Source organism: Mustela nivalis, assembly GCF_964662115.1.
Source record: "Mustela nivalis genome assembly, chromosome: 1".
Lineage (NCBI taxonomy): Eukaryota > Metazoa > Chordata > Mammalia > Carnivora > Mustelidae > Mustela > Mustela nivalis.
This window is the reverse complement of record NC_139020.1, coordinates 7,596,623-7,614,940: the sequence shown is the minus strand read 5'-3', so window position 1 is coordinate 7,614,940 and position 18,318 is coordinate 7,596,623. Positions and strand designations below refer to the sequence as shown.

Sequence of the window (18,318 nt, the reverse complement as noted above, 5' to 3'; positions counted from 1 at the left end):
CAAGGAATCATTTGTATTGTACAGTTGGCCCTTGAACAACATGGGTTTGAATCGAGCAAACCCTCTTAAACGTGGATTTTTTCTTTTTTTTGATAAATAGTGTATAGTAATGTAAATATATTTTTTTCTTCCTTAGGATTTTCTTAGTAATAGTTTCCATTCTCTAGCTTACTTTATTGTTAAGGATAGCGTATATAAAATACAAAGTATGTGTTAATCAGCAGTTCATTGGCAAGGCTCTGGTCAGCAGTAGGCTATCAGTAAGTAAGTTTTTGGAGAGATTTGGGGCAGGGGTGGGACAGGGGTGGGGGGTGGTATTCCTAACTCTCGAATTGGTCAAGAGTCACCAGTACTTTAAAGAAACAGTATGTTTGGATTCATTTTCTCTGTTCAAAATGCAGCCTCTTAGGCAGGGTACCTGTTTTTAATATTTTACAGCTGAACAGACTGAGCTCCCATCTGTGACTTCTCCAAGTGTTCAAGCAGTAGACTTGGAAGTCTAGCTCAGGTTCTTTTCTTCTTAGACACAGTGCTCTTCTGTTCTGTAGCACCTGGGGCCTGCGGAGTACTGGAAAACATTGCAGGCCTTTACAGTTACTTTTGTGGTTTTATTATTGTAGTAGGTAATTCAGTTAGTGCAGTACCTGTTTTTAGATACAGCTAACATCTTATTTGTGGGTGATTTTAAGATAAATAATTCATTTAGTATTTCCATTTTAAGTTATAAAATACTTTTAAAGATTCATATGATACAAAAAGAGAATGTCTTTTAAGTAACAATATTCAGCCAGATATTTCTGCCAACCCCAGGAATTTCTGAACCTAATGAGGCAGATTAGAAGAGGTTTTTCTTATAACTGAAGTATAAAACACTAAAACATTGATATGGCATGGTCTGGAGGTCTTAAAACATGGGCTCAAGGTCCTGACTCATGATGTGGTTGTGTGAGGCGAGTCAGGTCACATGGGCCCTTCTCTCTGTTCCTTGAAGGTGAGATTGGGACCTTAGACTATAACTCCCTAAACCTAAACTTCTCTAAACTTAAGTCTAGCTGTAAACTTCTATAATTTTATTATTTGATTGCAGTGGTTTCTTTCTTTTTTTTTTTTTTTTTAAAGATTTTATTTATTCATTTGACACAGAGAGATCACAAGTAGGCAGAGAGGCAGGCAGAGAGAGAGAGAGGAGGAAGCAGGCTCCCTGCGGAGCAGAGAACCCAATGTGGGACTTGATCCCAGGACCCTGAGATCATGACCTGAGCCGAAGGCAGCGGCTTAACCCACTGAGCCACCCAGGCGCCCTGATTGCAGTGGTTTCTTAATAATCATCCTATCAGTATGTTTTTCTCCCCAAAAGATTTATTGAACAAATAATCGAAATGAGCTAACGTTAACATTTCATTTCTGGTTATATGAGTGGTGTGTCTTATATAAGTTTTTAAACCCAGTTTTGTTCAAAAGATAAATTTAGGAAGCAGGAGAAATGTAGTAGAAGGAATCGTAGAAAAGTATGCTTGATGTTAGGAATGCTCGGTCCTTTTGCGCCATGAGCGTTTGCACAGTACCTTCCGTCGTTCGTGGACTCTCCTGGGACTCTGGATGTGTGCTGCCTGTGGCTTTCAGCTGTAGCGGTCACTCTCAGAATAGCAAGGAAGGCAAAATATAGTGCTTCTAATTCTTCATTATATATGAAAATATGAGATAAATTTAAATAAAATGGATAGAGTAGGTATTACTAAGCTGAAAGACAGGTTTTAAATAAATTTCTGAAGCGTATACTCTGGAATCTTCACAGGAAAAAAACACAAGAGATTGTTTAAGCTCTTGTAACTTTCTTAAGCGGGGTAAGCAAACTGTGCTTTTCTTCACTCTGTGATCTTTGTGTCCACCCAGCAAGGTCCAAGAACTGTGAGCACTGGGAATGTGGGTTTTTCTAGTTCCAGAGCCAGATAGCTTGAGGCAGCAGGAGGATAGCTCATCAACTGGCCATTTTGCTGTGAGGACAGGTAGGGAGGCTGAGGGACAGGAACAGCCTGATGAGCTCCTTCCTGGGTTCTCTGAACACAACAGGTTTTCTTCTGACTGTGGAAGGGAAGAAGGGAGCTTGCTCTGTTCCTCTGTGTTCTCCTGGCTTTCTGATGAGAAGTAGCGGGAAAGGGAGGAAGCCTCAAATTCTTCGGGGCCAGCCTTGAGTCTAGTGTAGGTTTGTCCCTGAGTGTTTGGAAATGTTATTTCCTAATTGTGCTTACAGCAGCACAGTATTGAAACACAGATTTGGCTACCTAACATGAAATCGCAATGAAAGTTAGTGAAGGGAGTGTTACTTAGTGTGTAGAGTTGAGTTTGCTCTTCCCATATAGTTTGGGCACTTGGGTCTGTACGAGGTGCCATTTTGAAGCAATGAAATGTAATCTGGTATGAAGGCCAATTGTGGGTAGAATATATCTGGCTTATATATACAGATTCCTCTGACGTGGTAATTTCTCTTGCAAGAAGTATGTAAGAAAAGTAAGGTGTTTAGAATTAGCTCATCAGTTGGGCTTCAGAGACAGAGTTGGCCAGCTTCGGAAGAGGTTAGTGATATTTTATGAAATGCCAAGCACACAGCACAGACTCGTATTGAGTGCAGGAAAACCATCGTTACTCAGTCAGAATTAGTTCCTATCCAGTTTCTTGTATGTCCATATATTCAAAATTGGTGTCTTGATTGTGTGATTTTTGTGTTTTGAGTGAGCATAATTATTCCTGGAAAGATGTAGTCATTGGTTCTGTTTTTCAGATGTTTAAATATCAGTGGAATTGTAGATGGGCAAGTTAAAAACTCAAAACACATTTGAAGTTTTGTATATGACTTATTTTTAATAAAGTGAATTTTTAATACATTCATATGCTTATTTTGTTGGTGTTTATTATTTGGATGGGGGAGGGGTTGTTAATGGAATGTGGTTGAAATTCATTTTTAAAAGAGTTCCATGAGCTTTAAGGTGTTCTCTGGAACTTATCTGTGGTCAGCTCCTAGTGTAATTGTCAGTAGAGATTTGGGTATAATGGATTCATTTGTTTATTCCACAAATATTTATCAAACATCTATGTGCCCACCACTGTTTTAGGCAAAGGGAATACAGTACTGAACAAAGGAATCCTTGACCTCACCGAGTTTTTCCTGTAGTGGAAGGAGAAGGAGAGGAGCCTAAACCCGTAAATGAGTCAGTACAGTCTATCAGGTGGTGCTAGGTGCTAAGGGGGAACGGGCATGTGGAAGGTAAGGTCAGGCATGTTACCGTGGAGAGCATGATTTCCTCAGTTGTGTTAAAGAAACAAGTTGCAGGGGCTCCTGGGTAGCTCAGTTGGTTGTGCCTGACTCTTGATCTCGGGAGCGGAGCAGTGCCGTGCTCTGTCCCTGCTCCGTGGCCTCCTTGCTTTGCTTCGTGGTGCCAAGTTGGGCCTGAAATCCTGTCCTGGGAAGCTGCATGTTGGATTTCTCTATTGTCAAGCAGGTCGGACTTTAGGAATAATTCAGAAGTTACTCCTTGTACGGTGAAGAAGCCCTCTTTGGGCAGCATCCTGTGTGTCTCCTGGACCCCGCCATGCCTGTGATCCTACTGTTTAATCTGAGGAACAAGTTCGAAAGCCTTGGGCAGCTGGCACATTGTCTTCTCATTTCATTGATTTGTTCCAGTGGTTTCTTCACTGGAATCTGGTTGAAAGAGATAACTGAGAGAAAATGTATAATGTTCTAATGTAGATATCTTTTTGTTTTTTTTTTTAATACATACATACAGGTTTCAGAAGAGAGGGGATTTGCACCAGTGAAGTATAGTTAAAGTGCTAGTCTTTTCTGTCTATTTAAGGTGATGCCTGATATTGTCATGTTACAGAGGCGGATGCCCCAAAGCTTCCGTGATCCAGCAACTGCTCCTCTGAGAAAACTTTCTGTTGACTTGATCAAAACATATAAGCATATTAATGAGGTAAGACCATTGATTTAACAGCATACCTTGTAATAGAGCAGGAAAGAAAAGTTATTTTGTGGCCCTTTTAAACATAGTAAACTTTATTCCCAGTGATTGTAATATTGATGGTTATTGGTAAGTTAAAGATTTATAGATAATATAATTACATTGTAGAAGAAAAATCTATTAACAGAAACTGCCAAAAATTAAGATATTTGGGGATAACTTCTCCCTTTTTTCAAAGTTGTATTTAATATATGATGATATTAATTCTGTAATAACTCTTCTCCAAAACAAGAAAGAAGAAAGGAAGGGACTAAGGACACTGTAAAATTATGTATATGCTAGAATTTTGCTTAAATGTTATATATCTCTTTCTGTTTTTGCCATGGATATCAGGAAGCTCAGAGATCTATTTATACCCAGTTAAGAGGCATTTGTCCTAATTTATTTGATATATATATATATATATATATATATTTATATATATATTTATATATATATTTCTATGGTTTTAAATTGTCTTTTAAATTTTTATGTGTGTTATTCTGTACTAAGATATTTAAAAACATTTTTGGTGGATGTAAATAGATTAAGAAAAAAACCCCATTTAGCACTTCGAATTACTCCTATTCCAATTTGGCTCTTCACTTGAATAAATTTTTTTCTGGTGTCTTAGACCTTTGACTTGTCATTTGCTTCTAGCCTCAGCTCTAGCTTTGTAATTAATTATGAAATGAGCTTTTCTGGAGAGGAGTAGATGTGCCTCTGCTTCCTTTCCACTTCATGGGAGCCCTGTGTCCTGTCACACTAAAAGGTTATGCTCTAGCAGCTCTAGAGGTATTTAACTAAAAGGATGTTCTTACGTATGTGTAAATTTTACTGCACTTTGATGCCATTTAATGCCAGTATTGTTATATTACTGTGGCAATGTGGAAAGATATGATTAGAATGAACTCAGTGAGGAACACTTTTCAATTGGGTTTTGTACACAATTGATGATTTAGAAAAGATGTGCCAAACTAGCTTTTGATTACCTGAAAAATCTGATAAATTATTAACAGTTTATTCATGTCAGTTTGTTAATATTTGGTTAACTGTTAACAAAACTAAAAAAGTTGTTAACAAAGCTGTTGTTAAGCTTTGACGAAACAAAAGAGTTTCACCAAAAACAGTAGCTTTGCTGAAGATTGTTTTTTAACTGTTTCGCCATCTTGTAAACTAGAGTTGTTCTGATGTTTTTTCTATGCAGTGTAATTTAGAGTTTCCTCAGTTAGTTACCAGTTACATGGGCTATTGCCTAGTCTACTTGTTATTTCTTACTGGTCTTAGAAACAATTTAGTAAGGAAAATAACTCTGATCAGTCACAGGATTTATGACCTGTAGTGTGGGGAGGGGGAGGGAGTGTCTGCTTTTCATTAATTGTTACTTTGTTAGAGACTTAAAAAGTGGGCACTTCTAAGAGAGTCTTTTGTATTAGTAGAACTTCAGTTCATATGTATCTTGACTTACATATTTAAAACTTTTTGCCTTCAGAGCAAATGTAAAATTGGGATGGCCTGGTAGAGGGCATGAAGATACTGACATGAGGAGGATGAAAATGCTCTTTATTTGGTTTGGCGTTTGCTGATTACATTGGCATTTCTCTAGATTTTTCCTGCCAAATCCCTTGTATTACACTCTTAAGAGCTATGCCCCCTCATTGTATAGAAATTATACCCTAGTTTAAGACTTAAATGTAAATTGGGCCCTGTTAGTCTTCTTGAATGGGCTACTTTGGACTAGTCACTTAACATCTATTTATAAGTACAAACAGTGTAATAGAAAAGTGAATTTCAGGGTAGACATTTTTCATTGGTTATATATCCGTGTTATTATGTAATTCTAATAGCAACTGTAGAAAGTTCTTTATTTCATTTTTTGGTATTGGTTATAAAGAATAAAATTCATCAATTTCCTCCTGATGACAGACTTGTCTCATACATGTTCTTGATATATATCATACGTGTGTACGTGTGTATGTATATATGTGTATGCCTCCTGCTAACCGCCAAAGATTTAAATTATTGAGTAAACACTGTATACTCTCGTTTCAGGTTTACTATGCAAAAAAGAAGCGACGACACCAACAGGGCCAGGGAGACGATTCTAGTCATAAGAAGGAGCGGAAGGTTTACAATGATGGTTATGATGATGATAACTATGATTATATTGTAAAAAACGGAGAGAAGTGGATGGATCGTTACGAAATTGACTCCTTGATTGGCAAAGGTTCCTTTGGACAGGTAATTTAATGGAAAATGCTGAATTTCCTAAATTAGAACTTGATAGTGAATCATGTTGTTACACCTTTCCCTCAGTGGTACTTTCAGTGTTTGTAATATATTGTAAACAGTGGATATGTGATCATTTGGATTATCATACTTCTTTAAAGCTAGTAAAACTACATCAGCTCTAAAACTCCATTAGACTTTCTTTGTCCATATCTACTCTCTAGAGCAGCTCTGCAACTCTCTAGTGCGTATCTTACTAATGACTGAGTGGTGGGTTGTAATCACTAATACGTGGTATTGCTCCTCTCGTATAGCCTGGATGATTCTTCGATGTGGATGCTAGAAGTAATTACCTTCCTGCCTGATAATCCTTTTTAAAAAGATAAGAATTCCGTTGGCACAGCAGGTGCCCTGTTTTGGAGTCTGGGAAAGCCAGGGGCTGTGTCACCTTCTGTTACCAGGCCTTGAAGTGGGCAGATGGTCTTTAGGATTTCCTCTTCCTGTTCTCCCAGCAGCAGCATGGCTGGTACTGTCATGGGGGTGTTTGTGATGGAGAGGCTCATTCAGCAGCTTTTAGCAGGAAGAGTCAGGAAAGGGCTCCCCAAGAGACCTGGTGTTTATCTTTGTTTCTGGCTGCTTCTCCGCTCATAGCTCTCCCCTCCTCACCTGCCCACCCGGCCTCGCTACAAAGCACAAAACCCTAAATACGTCTCTCTGTTGTATCAGCTATGCTCAGACCAGAGCCATCACACCTTTGTCCTTGGCCCTTCTAAAAACTTTTTCTCTGGCTGTGGACCGCCAGCTACTCCCGCTTGTCAATCCTATCTCATCCGGTCCCTCTGGTTGGTTTGGTTTTGTTTGAGGTGTGATTTACTGTTGATTCCCGTCTCCTTTGCCTGGCAGACTTTGTGTTGGAGTCCGTTATTAACCTGCAGTTCAAACACCACTTCTGACTTCTCAGAATGAGGATAGAATGCCGTGCAAAATGACTTTTCCTGAACTACTTTTTTAAAAATGATTGTTTTGGGTTTTTTTTTTTTTTAAAGTACAGAATACATGCTCTTATTGATCTGTTCCTGCCCTGATAAAGGAAAAATGCCTCTTTTCAACCTGTGAGGGAAAATTCTTCGTGTTTCAGTCTGATCATGCTTAGGACAAAAAGTATATGGTAGGTCATTAGCAGCCACAGGTGTAGACCCACAAGAATGGCAGCTATTAAACCTGTAAGGAGATCGCACGAGGTTGCTAAAGGACCTCTGTAATGCCATTGTGGCTGTACAAGGCCCTCCTGTCATCTGCATAAAATACCTCCCCCTTTCCATGATTTCAAGGAATTTCGATAATTGTACATAACTCAGAGAACTTTTCCTTGATTCGTAAGCTCTTTTTCTTTGAGTTAGGGTTTCTCAGTAGTTTGGGAGTTCCTCTTTATGAAATATTACTTTTTTGTGAGAAGCAGCTTCTACTTCTCTGTCAGTCTCTTAAGGAGAGGCATTTCTGTGGCCCAGATTTTAGTAAGGCGATGAACACCCTAGATAGAGGGATTGCTGTCTTCATCTTGAAAATTATACCACCTGTTCAGGAAGTTGCCTTCAACAGGACATTTTTTTTCTCTCTGTTTTTAAGATTTTATTTATATTTGACAGAGCGAAACACAGTGAGGAAGGGAACACAAGCAAGTGGAGTGGGGGAGGGAGAAGCAGGCTTCCTGCCAAGCAGAGAGCCCGATGCAGGGCCCAATCCCAAGACTCTGGGATCATGACCTGAGCCAAAGGCAGATGCTTAATGACTGAGCCACCTAGGTCCCCCAGCAGGACATTCTTCTAACTAATATGTTGTCCACCATGAAAATTGTAGCCATACAGCAGACTCTAAACTTTGTTTTCCTTTTTTTAAAGTTTTCGCTAAATATTTAGTCTTTGAGTTCAGAGTGATGTTTTTCTGCTCCTCTTCACTTTAATTTTCTTATACTTTAGTTCCTAAGAGCAAGTGAGCGTAGTTAGATCTTTGAAAATAGAGGCCTGTTTGACATTACACCCCATCACATCGGGTCAGACTGATGCCTCCCTTAAGCTGAAGGGTGTTCAGGTTCTGGACCTGTCACTCACCAAGTAATGTCTTCCGTACTGTCTTGGTCAGACTTTCTCTAAACTCTGCCAGATCTTTGTCATATAAGGGACTCCGTCATTTCTTTTGCCAGTGGTTGTTATGAGTTCTGATTGCATATTGAAATTTCCCAGGGAGGTTTGGGGGGAGAGGACTGGTGCCTAGGCTCCAAACCAGTTAAATCAGAATCTCTGTGACTGGATCCTGGGCATTTGTATTTTTCAAACTGCCTGTTGAATGTGTAATTCAGGGTCAAAAACCATTGCTTTAGCATTTAGCCAGTTAACTATTTGCTAAGTCAGTAAATAGTTGGGCCCTGCTGCTGGCCTTTGTCCTGGAGACCACTGGGATCTGGGCATGGAACTACAGCTCTTGGTGCCAGTAGTACAGTCAGTGAACAGAAGAATATCAAAACCACTTGGTCAGATGTTTACCGGGGTAATCTCTGATTTTAAAGATAATAGATTGTATTTTTTAAAATGGGTTGAAATCAGAAATAATTGCATTTTTCGTTCCAAGTTTGATTTTAACTGAAGCATATATAATCCTTGACAATATATCTAACCTTGACTGATGTAAATTTTGGAACATGCGGTCCATTCACTTCTCTTCTCCAGTGGGACTCAGCCTACACATCAGAATCACAAGGCGAATTCTCCCTACATCTCCAGACTTCGTGAATGTGCTAGAAAATGGATAAAGCTATTGGCTATTTATACTACATAGATTATAAATTTAACTTTTAATTAGTTATAGTGGGTTTCTGATTTGTGGATAGTTTTATCTGTGCATTGACTTTCTAATTTTTATGTAAATCGCTTTGTTAATAATATGAAACTCCTTTTTTCTTTAAATTTAATTTTATTTTTTCAGTGGTCCGAGATTCATTGTTTATGCACCACACCCAGTGCTCCATGTAATACATGCCCTTCTTAGTACCCACCACCAGGCTCTTTCAACCCCCTACCTGCCTCCCCTCCAAAACCCTCAGTTTGTTTCTCAGAGTCCACAGTCTCCTACAGTTCGTCTCCCCCTCCGATTTCGCCCAACTCACTTCTCCACTCCTTTACCCAGTGTCCTCCGTGTTATTAGTTACGCTCCACAAGTAAAATTAACACAAGAGCTGTACATTGTGATTTGCTCATGAGCTCTCCTTTTTTCTTGGTGTTGATTTTCTAACTATCAAGACCATCTAATTGTGGCTTTTGACTTTTATCATGGAGCTTCCCTGGTAATTTGTATTAGATTTGTCTTTTGTTAAATACCCGTGTTTTAATTTCTGAAAATCTAATTTAAGGTTAGGAAGTTATCTGCATTTTTCAAATGACTTAGAACTTTTAAAGTATTTTACATGCATACTTGAGATCTATTTATTTATTTATTTATTTTCAATAGAGATTTATTTATTTATTTATTTGACAGATGGAGATCACAAGTAGGCAGAGAGGCAGGCAGAGAGAGAGAGGAGGAAGCAGGCTCCCCGCTGAGCAGAGAGCCCGATGTGGGGCTTTATCCCAGGACTCTGAGATCATGACCTGAGCCGAAGGCAGAGGCTTTAACCCACTGAGCCACCCAGGCTCCCTATACTTGAGATTTAAATCAGGTTCTTTTTCCCAAACCAAAGCACTTGACAAGATTTATAACTGACTTCTGGAGGAAAAGAGTTAATCTAGCTTTTCTTAAAAAGAAGGCGATATTGTGGATATTTAGAAACAGTGTAAGGATACAAAAGAAAGTTAATTGAAATGACTGACTTTGGGGCGCCTGGGTGGCTCATTTCCGTTAAGCAAGCATTTGCCTTTAGATTAGGTTGTGATCTGAGGTGAGCGCAGGTCCTGGGATCTGCCCAGCATGGGCTTCCTGCTCAGCGGGGAGTCTGCTTCTCCTTCTCCCTCTCCCACTGATCGTGCCCATGCTCTCTCTACCTCTCAAATAAAGAAATAATAAAATCTAATAAAAAGATTGACTTAAAGTTGACTGTAAAGTAATAGATAAATGATACTAAATGGAAATGAATAGGACCTCTTCTGCTTAGGGAGGTCAGGAAAGTGAGAATTAGGTAAATATACAGTTAAGGTGAATTGTAAAATACGAAATTATGGCCACTAATGAAATAGAGAATGATTCCTCCTTTTTCTCTTTCAGGTTGTAAAGGCTTATGATCGTGTGGAGCAAGAATGGGTTGCTATTAAAATAATAAAGAACAAGAAGGCTTTTCTGAATCAAGCCCAGATAGAAGTGCGACTTCTTGAGCTCATGAACAAACATGACACTGAAATGAAATACTACATAGGTAAAGAACAAATAAAGCCACGTGTCCACGTGACCAGAAATTTGAGTTAATGGCTATTTATGTATGAAAATACATTGATTATATCTTAAAGTGCTAGGTTAAAAATTCAACTGCTTACTTTTGTTGGGGGGTGTAGAGTTATGTAAGTTATTCGAGTTGGCAGTAACACTCTAGATCTTGGGGAATGGGCATTCCAGGTGGCATATAATTTAGAAAGAGTCAAGAATAGTGTCATATTTTACAAGTTACTAGTGCCATTTCTTGGCTTTAATGGTGCAGTTTTACCCAGGGGTCCTCTTTTTGGTAACTTTATCCATTTCTAATACAGCTTAGAAATTAGAAGTAAGCTAATATATTATAGAACCAGTTTTGGATTATCTTAGCCAAGATCTCAGACTCCTCCCCAGGTTCTGTTAGTTTGGCAGCATTAGAAGCTCAAGACTTAAAAACTGTAGCAGAAAAGTGGTAAAAGCCACTTTTTAACAGACTCCTGTCATATTCCTCGTGTTCTTCTCCATCATCTGTAATAGTCACAGCAGTCCTGTAAGGAAACTTATTAGATACATAATATATACATAATATATATACTTATAAGGAAATCCTTATATTATAGGCAGTTTATTTTTTTTAATTAATTAATTTATTTATTTGACAGAGAGAGAAAGAGAGAGTGATCACAAGTAGGCAGTGGGGGGTGGAGCAGGCTCTCTGAGCAGAGAGCTCGATGTGGGACTTGATCCCAGGACCCTGAAATCACAATCCGAGCCGAAGGCAGAGGCTCAATCCACTGAGCCACCTGGGTGCCCCCATTATAGACAGTTTATACAAAGAATAACATAACCAAGTTCCCAGGCCTCTGCAGCTAGCATCTGAACCTACTTGTGCCCGAGTCAGACTCTGTTGTTTCATTGTCTTACAGTGTTTTTCCTGAAAACAATAAGAAGATAGAATAATTATGAAAATAGTGAAGTCTAGGGGTACCTGGGTGGCTCGATTGGTTAAGCCTCTGCCTTTGGCTCAGGTCGTGATCTCAGGGTCTTGGGATCGAGCCCCGTGATGGGCTTCCTACTCAGCAGGGAGCCTGCTTCTCCCTTTCCTTCTCCCTCTGTCCCTCCCTTACGCTCTCTCTTTCTCAAATAAGTAAATAAAATCTTTAAAAACAAATAGTGAAGTCTAGGATCAGTTGATACATGGGCATAACATCAGTAATTATGCCTTGTTTAATACTATTCTCAGTCAAATCTATGATGCTAATGATTGTAAGACCGCATTATTTTATGTGCCACTGAGAAATAAATTGCTGTCAAGTATAAATATAAGATGCCATTAATTTTAGGATTGAGACCTTTGGATCAAGTAACTATGGAAGTTTCCTGTAGGCATGTATACATAGCAACCCTGTTCAGAAATGTTGGCTTTACCTGATAAACAAGAGGTTAAATTTTATGTAATAAAATACCTTTTTATGAGTAAGTAGGGCATTATGGTTTTTTAGTTTGTCCAAAATGGTGGAAACAGAAAAGAAAAAAATGCATGTTTAAAAATGTAAGTTCTGGGACGCCTGGGTGGCTCAGTCAGTTAAGCCTCTGCCTTCGGCTCAGTTCATGATCTCAGGGTCCTGGGATCGAGTCCCACATCAGGCTCCTTGCTCAGCAGGGAGCCTGCTTCTCTCTCAGCCTCTCTCTTCCTCTCTGCCTCTCTCTCTCTCTCTCTCTGACAAGTAAATAAATAAACTTTAAAAAGAAAAATGTAAGGTTCAGATACCAAGATCAGATTTCATTTATGAACACCCTTCATTCCTCAGTATTGCAAGAAAATGAGCTTTTATACTACTAATTTTTCTTTCTTAGTTTCCTCTCTGTAGATATCTGATATAATCCATTGTAATTACATCTGATTTAAAAGCTTTTCATATTCACTGAACACTTCTTGTTCAGTGTCAGTTATAACTTAGTGTGAGTTTGAGTGTATTTCCATTTAAGGGACACAGAAGCACAAGAAGGACATTCGAAGGATACTTGACTTATAAAGTAATCTGTGGACATGCCTCCCCACTTCTTCCTCATTTTTGTATGTTGTATTTTGAGTGTTTGCTTAAGTAGTAGAGCATATGTTGATAGCATTACTGTAACATTTTAATTCTGCCTTGTTGAAAGAAAACATGGCAAGTATATAGTAAGTATTCAATAAATGCTAGCCACTTGGTTATATGTAATAATGCCTGTCATTTTTGTTTTTAATAAACTTCTTTTAGTAGATTAAAAAATTTAATAAATTTTAATAAATAAAATAAAGGGTTTTTTTTTAGCAAACTTTAAAATGATTATGAAAGTTGCATTAATCATGATTGATGTTTTTTAGATGAAAATTTTTTTTAAGTTCTTATTTAGGGAGGTGGTGAATGCACAGTGTCTCAAGGAACTGAGGTTCTCTATTGGAAGGCAAATAAAACCTTTAGATTTAGACCTAGTGCTGCAGGTAGATTTGATACTTAAATTTAAGATGTCTCAAAGTCATATTGCTCTTTTCTGATATAAATAACTTGTTTAGTGTGATAGATAAATATAATTTATTCTGATGAGTTTTATAATCTTGTCTTTGAAACTTAAAAAAAAAAACTAATAGCATAATTTCTCACCTGGATTATTTGGTACCTGTCATGATCTAGTCAAAAGAAAATTCAGTTTAGGTCTAGAACAAAGTTTTGCTGACCTTCCATTATCCCCAAAGTTCAGTTTTAAAAGATACATAAATATACTTGTGTTGGAGATTTGACAATGTCTTTAGTGCTCAGTACCTTGTAGATACTCAGTAAAGGAATAATGAATTGGGAAGTCAAGTGGAACCAAGTGGCTTGATCTTCCACTGGAAGAACTTTCTTTTCTTTTTTGAAGTAGACTTCATACCCAGTGTGGGGCTTGAACTCATGACCCCAAGATCAAGAGTCGTATGCTTACTGACTGTGCCAGCTAGGCATCCCCATTGGAGGAACTTTCTAATCACAGAGCTTCTTAAAGGAATTTTCATAATTAAACTGGAATTGTGGCATCATTTACTTTTTTGCATTCTTTTTGTGGCTATTGCTTAATCAAATTAAAACTTTGAGGGGCGCCTGGGTGGCTCAGTGGGTTAAAGCCTCTGCCTTCGGCTCAGGTCGTGATCCCAGGGTCCTGGGATTGAGCCCCGCATCAGGCTCTCTGCTCCGCAGGGAGCCTGCTTCCTCCTTTCTCTCTGCCTGCCTCTCTGCCTACCTGTGATCTCTGTATGTTAAATGAATAAAATCTTTAAAAAAAAAAATAACACAACCTGTTCTTTTATTTAAAAAAACTTTGATCAAGTCTGTGGGATGTCTCTATTGTATGTGGAGCTCTGTTTTTAGTATGAAACCTATGAACTTCGGTGATGAAGAGCAGATATTATGCATTCTTCAGTAACCTTTAAGGATTCCTTTTATTGGTAGAGTGTTGAGTTGTACTATAGGCTCTGATAGAGCTACGAAGTATTTGTAATGTTATTTATCCTAACTTTGGATCGTGTGTGTCAGGATGATGTAAAAACAGTGTTGATGTGCACTGCTCCCCAGGAGGCGGTGCAGGACAACACAGTGTAACCCCCATTCTCAGAGACCAGACCTTGAATACCACCATGGTTACTCCAGATAGATCTGTAGAGGAGCCTCTGTTTTTATGAAACTAAAAGACCAAAATGAAGGTAACCTTGACAGATGGGTGGTTTTATGTCATTCCAGTTGAGTTATGAGTGTTCAGTTTGGTGTATATGAGAGTTTCATAGTGAAGGGCAGCACTTCACTGAATGGCCTCATCTGATGGGCAGTATTAGTACTAAAAGCACAGTCTTTGAAGCGATTTAGTGAGTATTAGGCCTTTTTAGAGGGTCAGCAGTGATAGCATGTAATGGCCTCTATACTCTTTTCTCATTCATAAGCCTACTTGTAATTTCTTCTTTTGATTGAGCTTCATTTTCAAGTTTTCCCAGACCTTCAGTTGTGTACAAGATATGCCATTTATCAGTTTGGTGAACACAATCAAATGACTTGATTATGAACTCTTTTAATATCTTATAAAGCGTGCGTTTCAAATATTTGTTTTGTTTTCCTAAAAGAAAAAAGATCAGTGTCTTCCTTTGACAGTTGTTGCAGGAAATTACTAGGGAGATCTCAGGCTCAGCAGAGCAGAATGTGGATATGTATCAGAGCCTGAAAACCTTCCCAGAGAGAGCTGCCAAGTCCCGCATTGTCACAACTTGGAGATCCCAGTGGGTGGAGCTTAGGTGAAGTTGTGAGGTTGGGCTCTGAGGAAGTAAAAAATGCTTTCTTGTAGAAGTGAGCATAAAGTTACTGAAGTATTCTCAGTACTGTGTGTCGCTTTGCTACTTGTTTTCAGACCTGACTTCATTTTTTTTAAGCAAAGTCTTTTGGTGGTACTTCTTACATCATATTGTTTATTGGCAGACACCACACCTGTTTAATTCAGCAGATGAACAATTAAGATATTCCCGACTGATTATAGAATGTGCTGTTACTGCAGAATGCTGATCTCCAAATTTTAACTTGATTTTCACTCTGCATTTGACATTGAAATGTTGTAGATTGTTTGAGAGTTCATGCATACATTATTCTCATTTTATTAGTATGTATAATTTAAAATGAAACTTTTTTTGTCTTTCAGTGCATTTGAAACGCCACTTTATGTTTCGAAACCATCTCTGTTTAGTTTTTGAAATGCTGTCGTACAACCTCTATGACTTGTTGAGGAACACCAATTTTCGAGGTGTCTCTTTGAACCTAACACGAAAGTTTGCACAGCAGATGTGCACTGCACTGCTTTTCCTTGCGACTCCAGAACTTAGTATCATTCACTGTGACCTAAAACCTGAGAATATCCTTCTTTGTAACCCCAAACGCAGTGCAATCAAGATCGTTGACTTTGGCAGTTCTTGTCAGTTGGGGCAGAGGGTAAGTATATTTCAGGACTTTTGAATTAAAATAGAATTAGGTAAAATAGTATCGGTAGATACTTGAAATGTTATTAATGTGTTTACAGTTTGGAGGTAATTATAGGATAGTTACCCTTAAAATACAGCACTCTAATCACATTGTGTTGAAACATGTTTTGGGGACATATCTCTTCAAGTGCAAATATAAGATTCTGGATTAGAAGGTATTGGGCTTTTTTAAAAGTAGATTTTTAAAAATTATTCATATGCCTAAGGTGGTTTGTAACTATATTTCGCAAGTAGAGGTTTTAGTATGAATTTGGGGATATTCCAGTACTCGAATATTGAATCCTTGCTGTGAAATTCTTCTCCAAAGATAGATCAAGATAAATGATTTTCTTCAAAAACTGATGGGTTTAAAAATATACAGGTAGTTTTGCATTACACGTGGTGATACAGTATAGAAATTGCACAGTTGGTTAGACCTACTTGTTTTTGATAAATAAGTTTAAACCTTTTTCTCCCTCTGTTAATTCTGACACGTGTCCACACTGGTTTTCCTCAGACTGCTAAAAACAGACCTGTCTGTAGCAATAATACAGATTGAGATTTAGCGGATTTAAGAAAGCAGATTTTTCCCACTATTCTTTCTAGTGTTATGAAAGCTTCTCTTAACAGTGTGTTTCACATATAATGTATAAGTGATAGGTTTCTTTTTTCTTGAAAGAAATTAAAATCATTTGATAATATTGTACTCACTTTAAACACTGTTCCTATTTACTTGTAATTACTGAAACTTCATTTCTTGGGGGGAAAAAAAAGAAAAACCACAACTAACATTCAGGTAGTATTTCATACTGGCTTTCCAGTTTTTGTTTTTCCAAGTGAATGAGAGTTCTTGCCCTATGCACCTTTTTTTTCATGTTTTAGATAGGGCTGGTTAATTCAGTCGTGAAGATTTATAGTCAGCTAACAGGGTTATCAGGCTTGTTCTTTTCTGCAGCTCTCTCATGGTAGTGGTGTTGTAGATCACTGAAATAAACTGAAGGAGTAGGAAGCAAAATTTGCAGTTTCAGATGCCTCTGAAAATCAGGAGCTGTTCATAGTTGTTAATGTGGGATAAAGTGTATTGTGAATGGAAAATACATGCCCATTTGAGAGTCATTTGAATAGATTTAGATTTGGAATAATTTCCCCCCTATTTAAACAAAATCATATGTTCCATACCAATATCAAACACTACTATGTGTCCAACCAAACTGAGACAACTATCCCTTTAGCTCAGTGAGGTTTTAAACTGTGTTCAGTGTATCAGATAGAATGAGAGATCCTTTCTAAAATACACATGCAATGACCCTACCCTAGTCTCAGTCTCAGAAGGTGGCAGAGCAGGTGTATTTCATTGGGATTTTGGTGCACAACATTGTAGATGACCCAACCACTGCTTTTAACCAAAATGTATAGGTGACTGACAAACTTCTTGCATAAGCCGGGGAATGAGACTGTCTTACTAGTGGGGAGTCTTTGGGTCTTACCAGTGCTGTTGGCCTGTGAAAATTTGAAAACGTAATACTTCTTCTTCGTCCCTTTGAATTTCAGTTTCTTTACTCTGACAAGGCATTAAAGTTGGGTTGAACTGCTTATGGGGGCATCAGGTTATTCTTGGAGATTTGGCTGGAGTTTCCGGTGGGAGCCACAGAAACATTCGGGAGAAAGCAGCACACTGTGCTGCTGGCCGCCTAGTCGAGAGTGTTAAGTGAGGAAGTTTTCGTTAGGAGGATTTTGTTTCTTTCTATCTCTTTTTAAATAAAACTTTCTTTGCTTTCATGATATTGCTAGGTACAAATTTACAACGGCTAAGTGAACATGAATTGGTTTCTTAAGACCTCCTCCGATTACTTTGTTGAAAATTATCCATCTCAAGGTTTTCTTTTCCTAAGAAGTCTTAGACTGAGGTGGAAGAGTGCAGGGCAGAAGTGATTGGTGAGAAACGACTCCCAGTTGAATTTTACTAGCAGCCTTTCTCACATGTATCTATGAGGCTACTACAGTGTACATACCTGAATTGTCATTTATGTTGTACAGAGTTTGTTTGATTTAATGCTGAAATACATTCTTAAGGTTAATTTAAATACAATTTAGTCCTTCCATTAATGGTAAACCAAGTGCCAGCCATAGCAGGAAAGAATACTAGAGAAACAAACCATTCTCAATAATGTCTTTTTTCTGATAAGGCATAATTATTTGTTTTAGGGTGTGGATCTTAATTACCAGTTAGGATTGGACTAAATGGAAGGACTTGTATTGTGTTTTGCATTTCACAATCAGAGTAACCACTCTTGAAATGTTTAGTTGTTTAGATAATACTTGTAGTAGAAGGTTGAAATGGGTAATTGGAACCCAAATTTAGGAGTTAGCCGATTATTTTTTTCTGTTAATATTAGTTAAATGTACTTAATTCAATGTGGAGCATAATTAAACGAAACTTATGTTGGAATTAATACGATATTGAAATATATTTCAGATATACCAGTATATTCAGAGTCGCTTTTATCGGTCTCCAGAGGTGCTACTGGGAATGCCTTACGACCTTGCTATTGACATGTGGTCCCTTGGGTGTATTTTGGTTGAAATGCACACTGGAGAACCTCTGTTCAGTGGAGCCAATGAGGTATATGATGGATTGCTTTCAAGATACTGTTTCTGTTTTCATAATTTTCTTTTTGTTTTTAATCT

The 18,318-nt window shown here is 38.1% G+C and overlaps 1 protein-coding gene across 26 annotated transcripts in view; it reads left to right on the top strand.

The window, feature by feature from the left end:
* The window catches only part of DYRK1A (dual specificity tyrosine phosphorylation regulated kinase 1A), a 145,970-nt gene that overhangs the window by 108,616 nt on the left and 19,036 nt on the right, over nucleotides 1-18,318 (top strand). For 11 of the 26 annotated variants that reach the window (XM_082722226.1, XM_082722241.1, XM_082722240.1 and 8 more), the window contains 5 exons: nucleotides 3,852-3,971; nucleotides 6,051-6,239; nucleotides 10,479-10,626; nucleotides 15,315-15,601; nucleotides 18,107-18,253. In XM_082722226.1, coding sequence (XP_082578352.1) covers nucleotides 3,852-3,971; nucleotides 6,051-6,239; nucleotides 10,479-10,626; nucleotides 15,315-15,601; nucleotides 18,107-18,253 — 891 coding nt within the window. Of the gene's footprint in view, nucleotides 1-3,782; nucleotides 3,972-6,050; nucleotides 6,240-10,478; nucleotides 10,627-15,314; nucleotides 15,602-18,106; nucleotides 18,254-18,318 lie in introns of all 26 variants that reach the window. The other 15 variants (XM_082722246.1, XM_082722233.1, XM_082722230.1 and 12 more) reach the window with 2 other exon arrangements.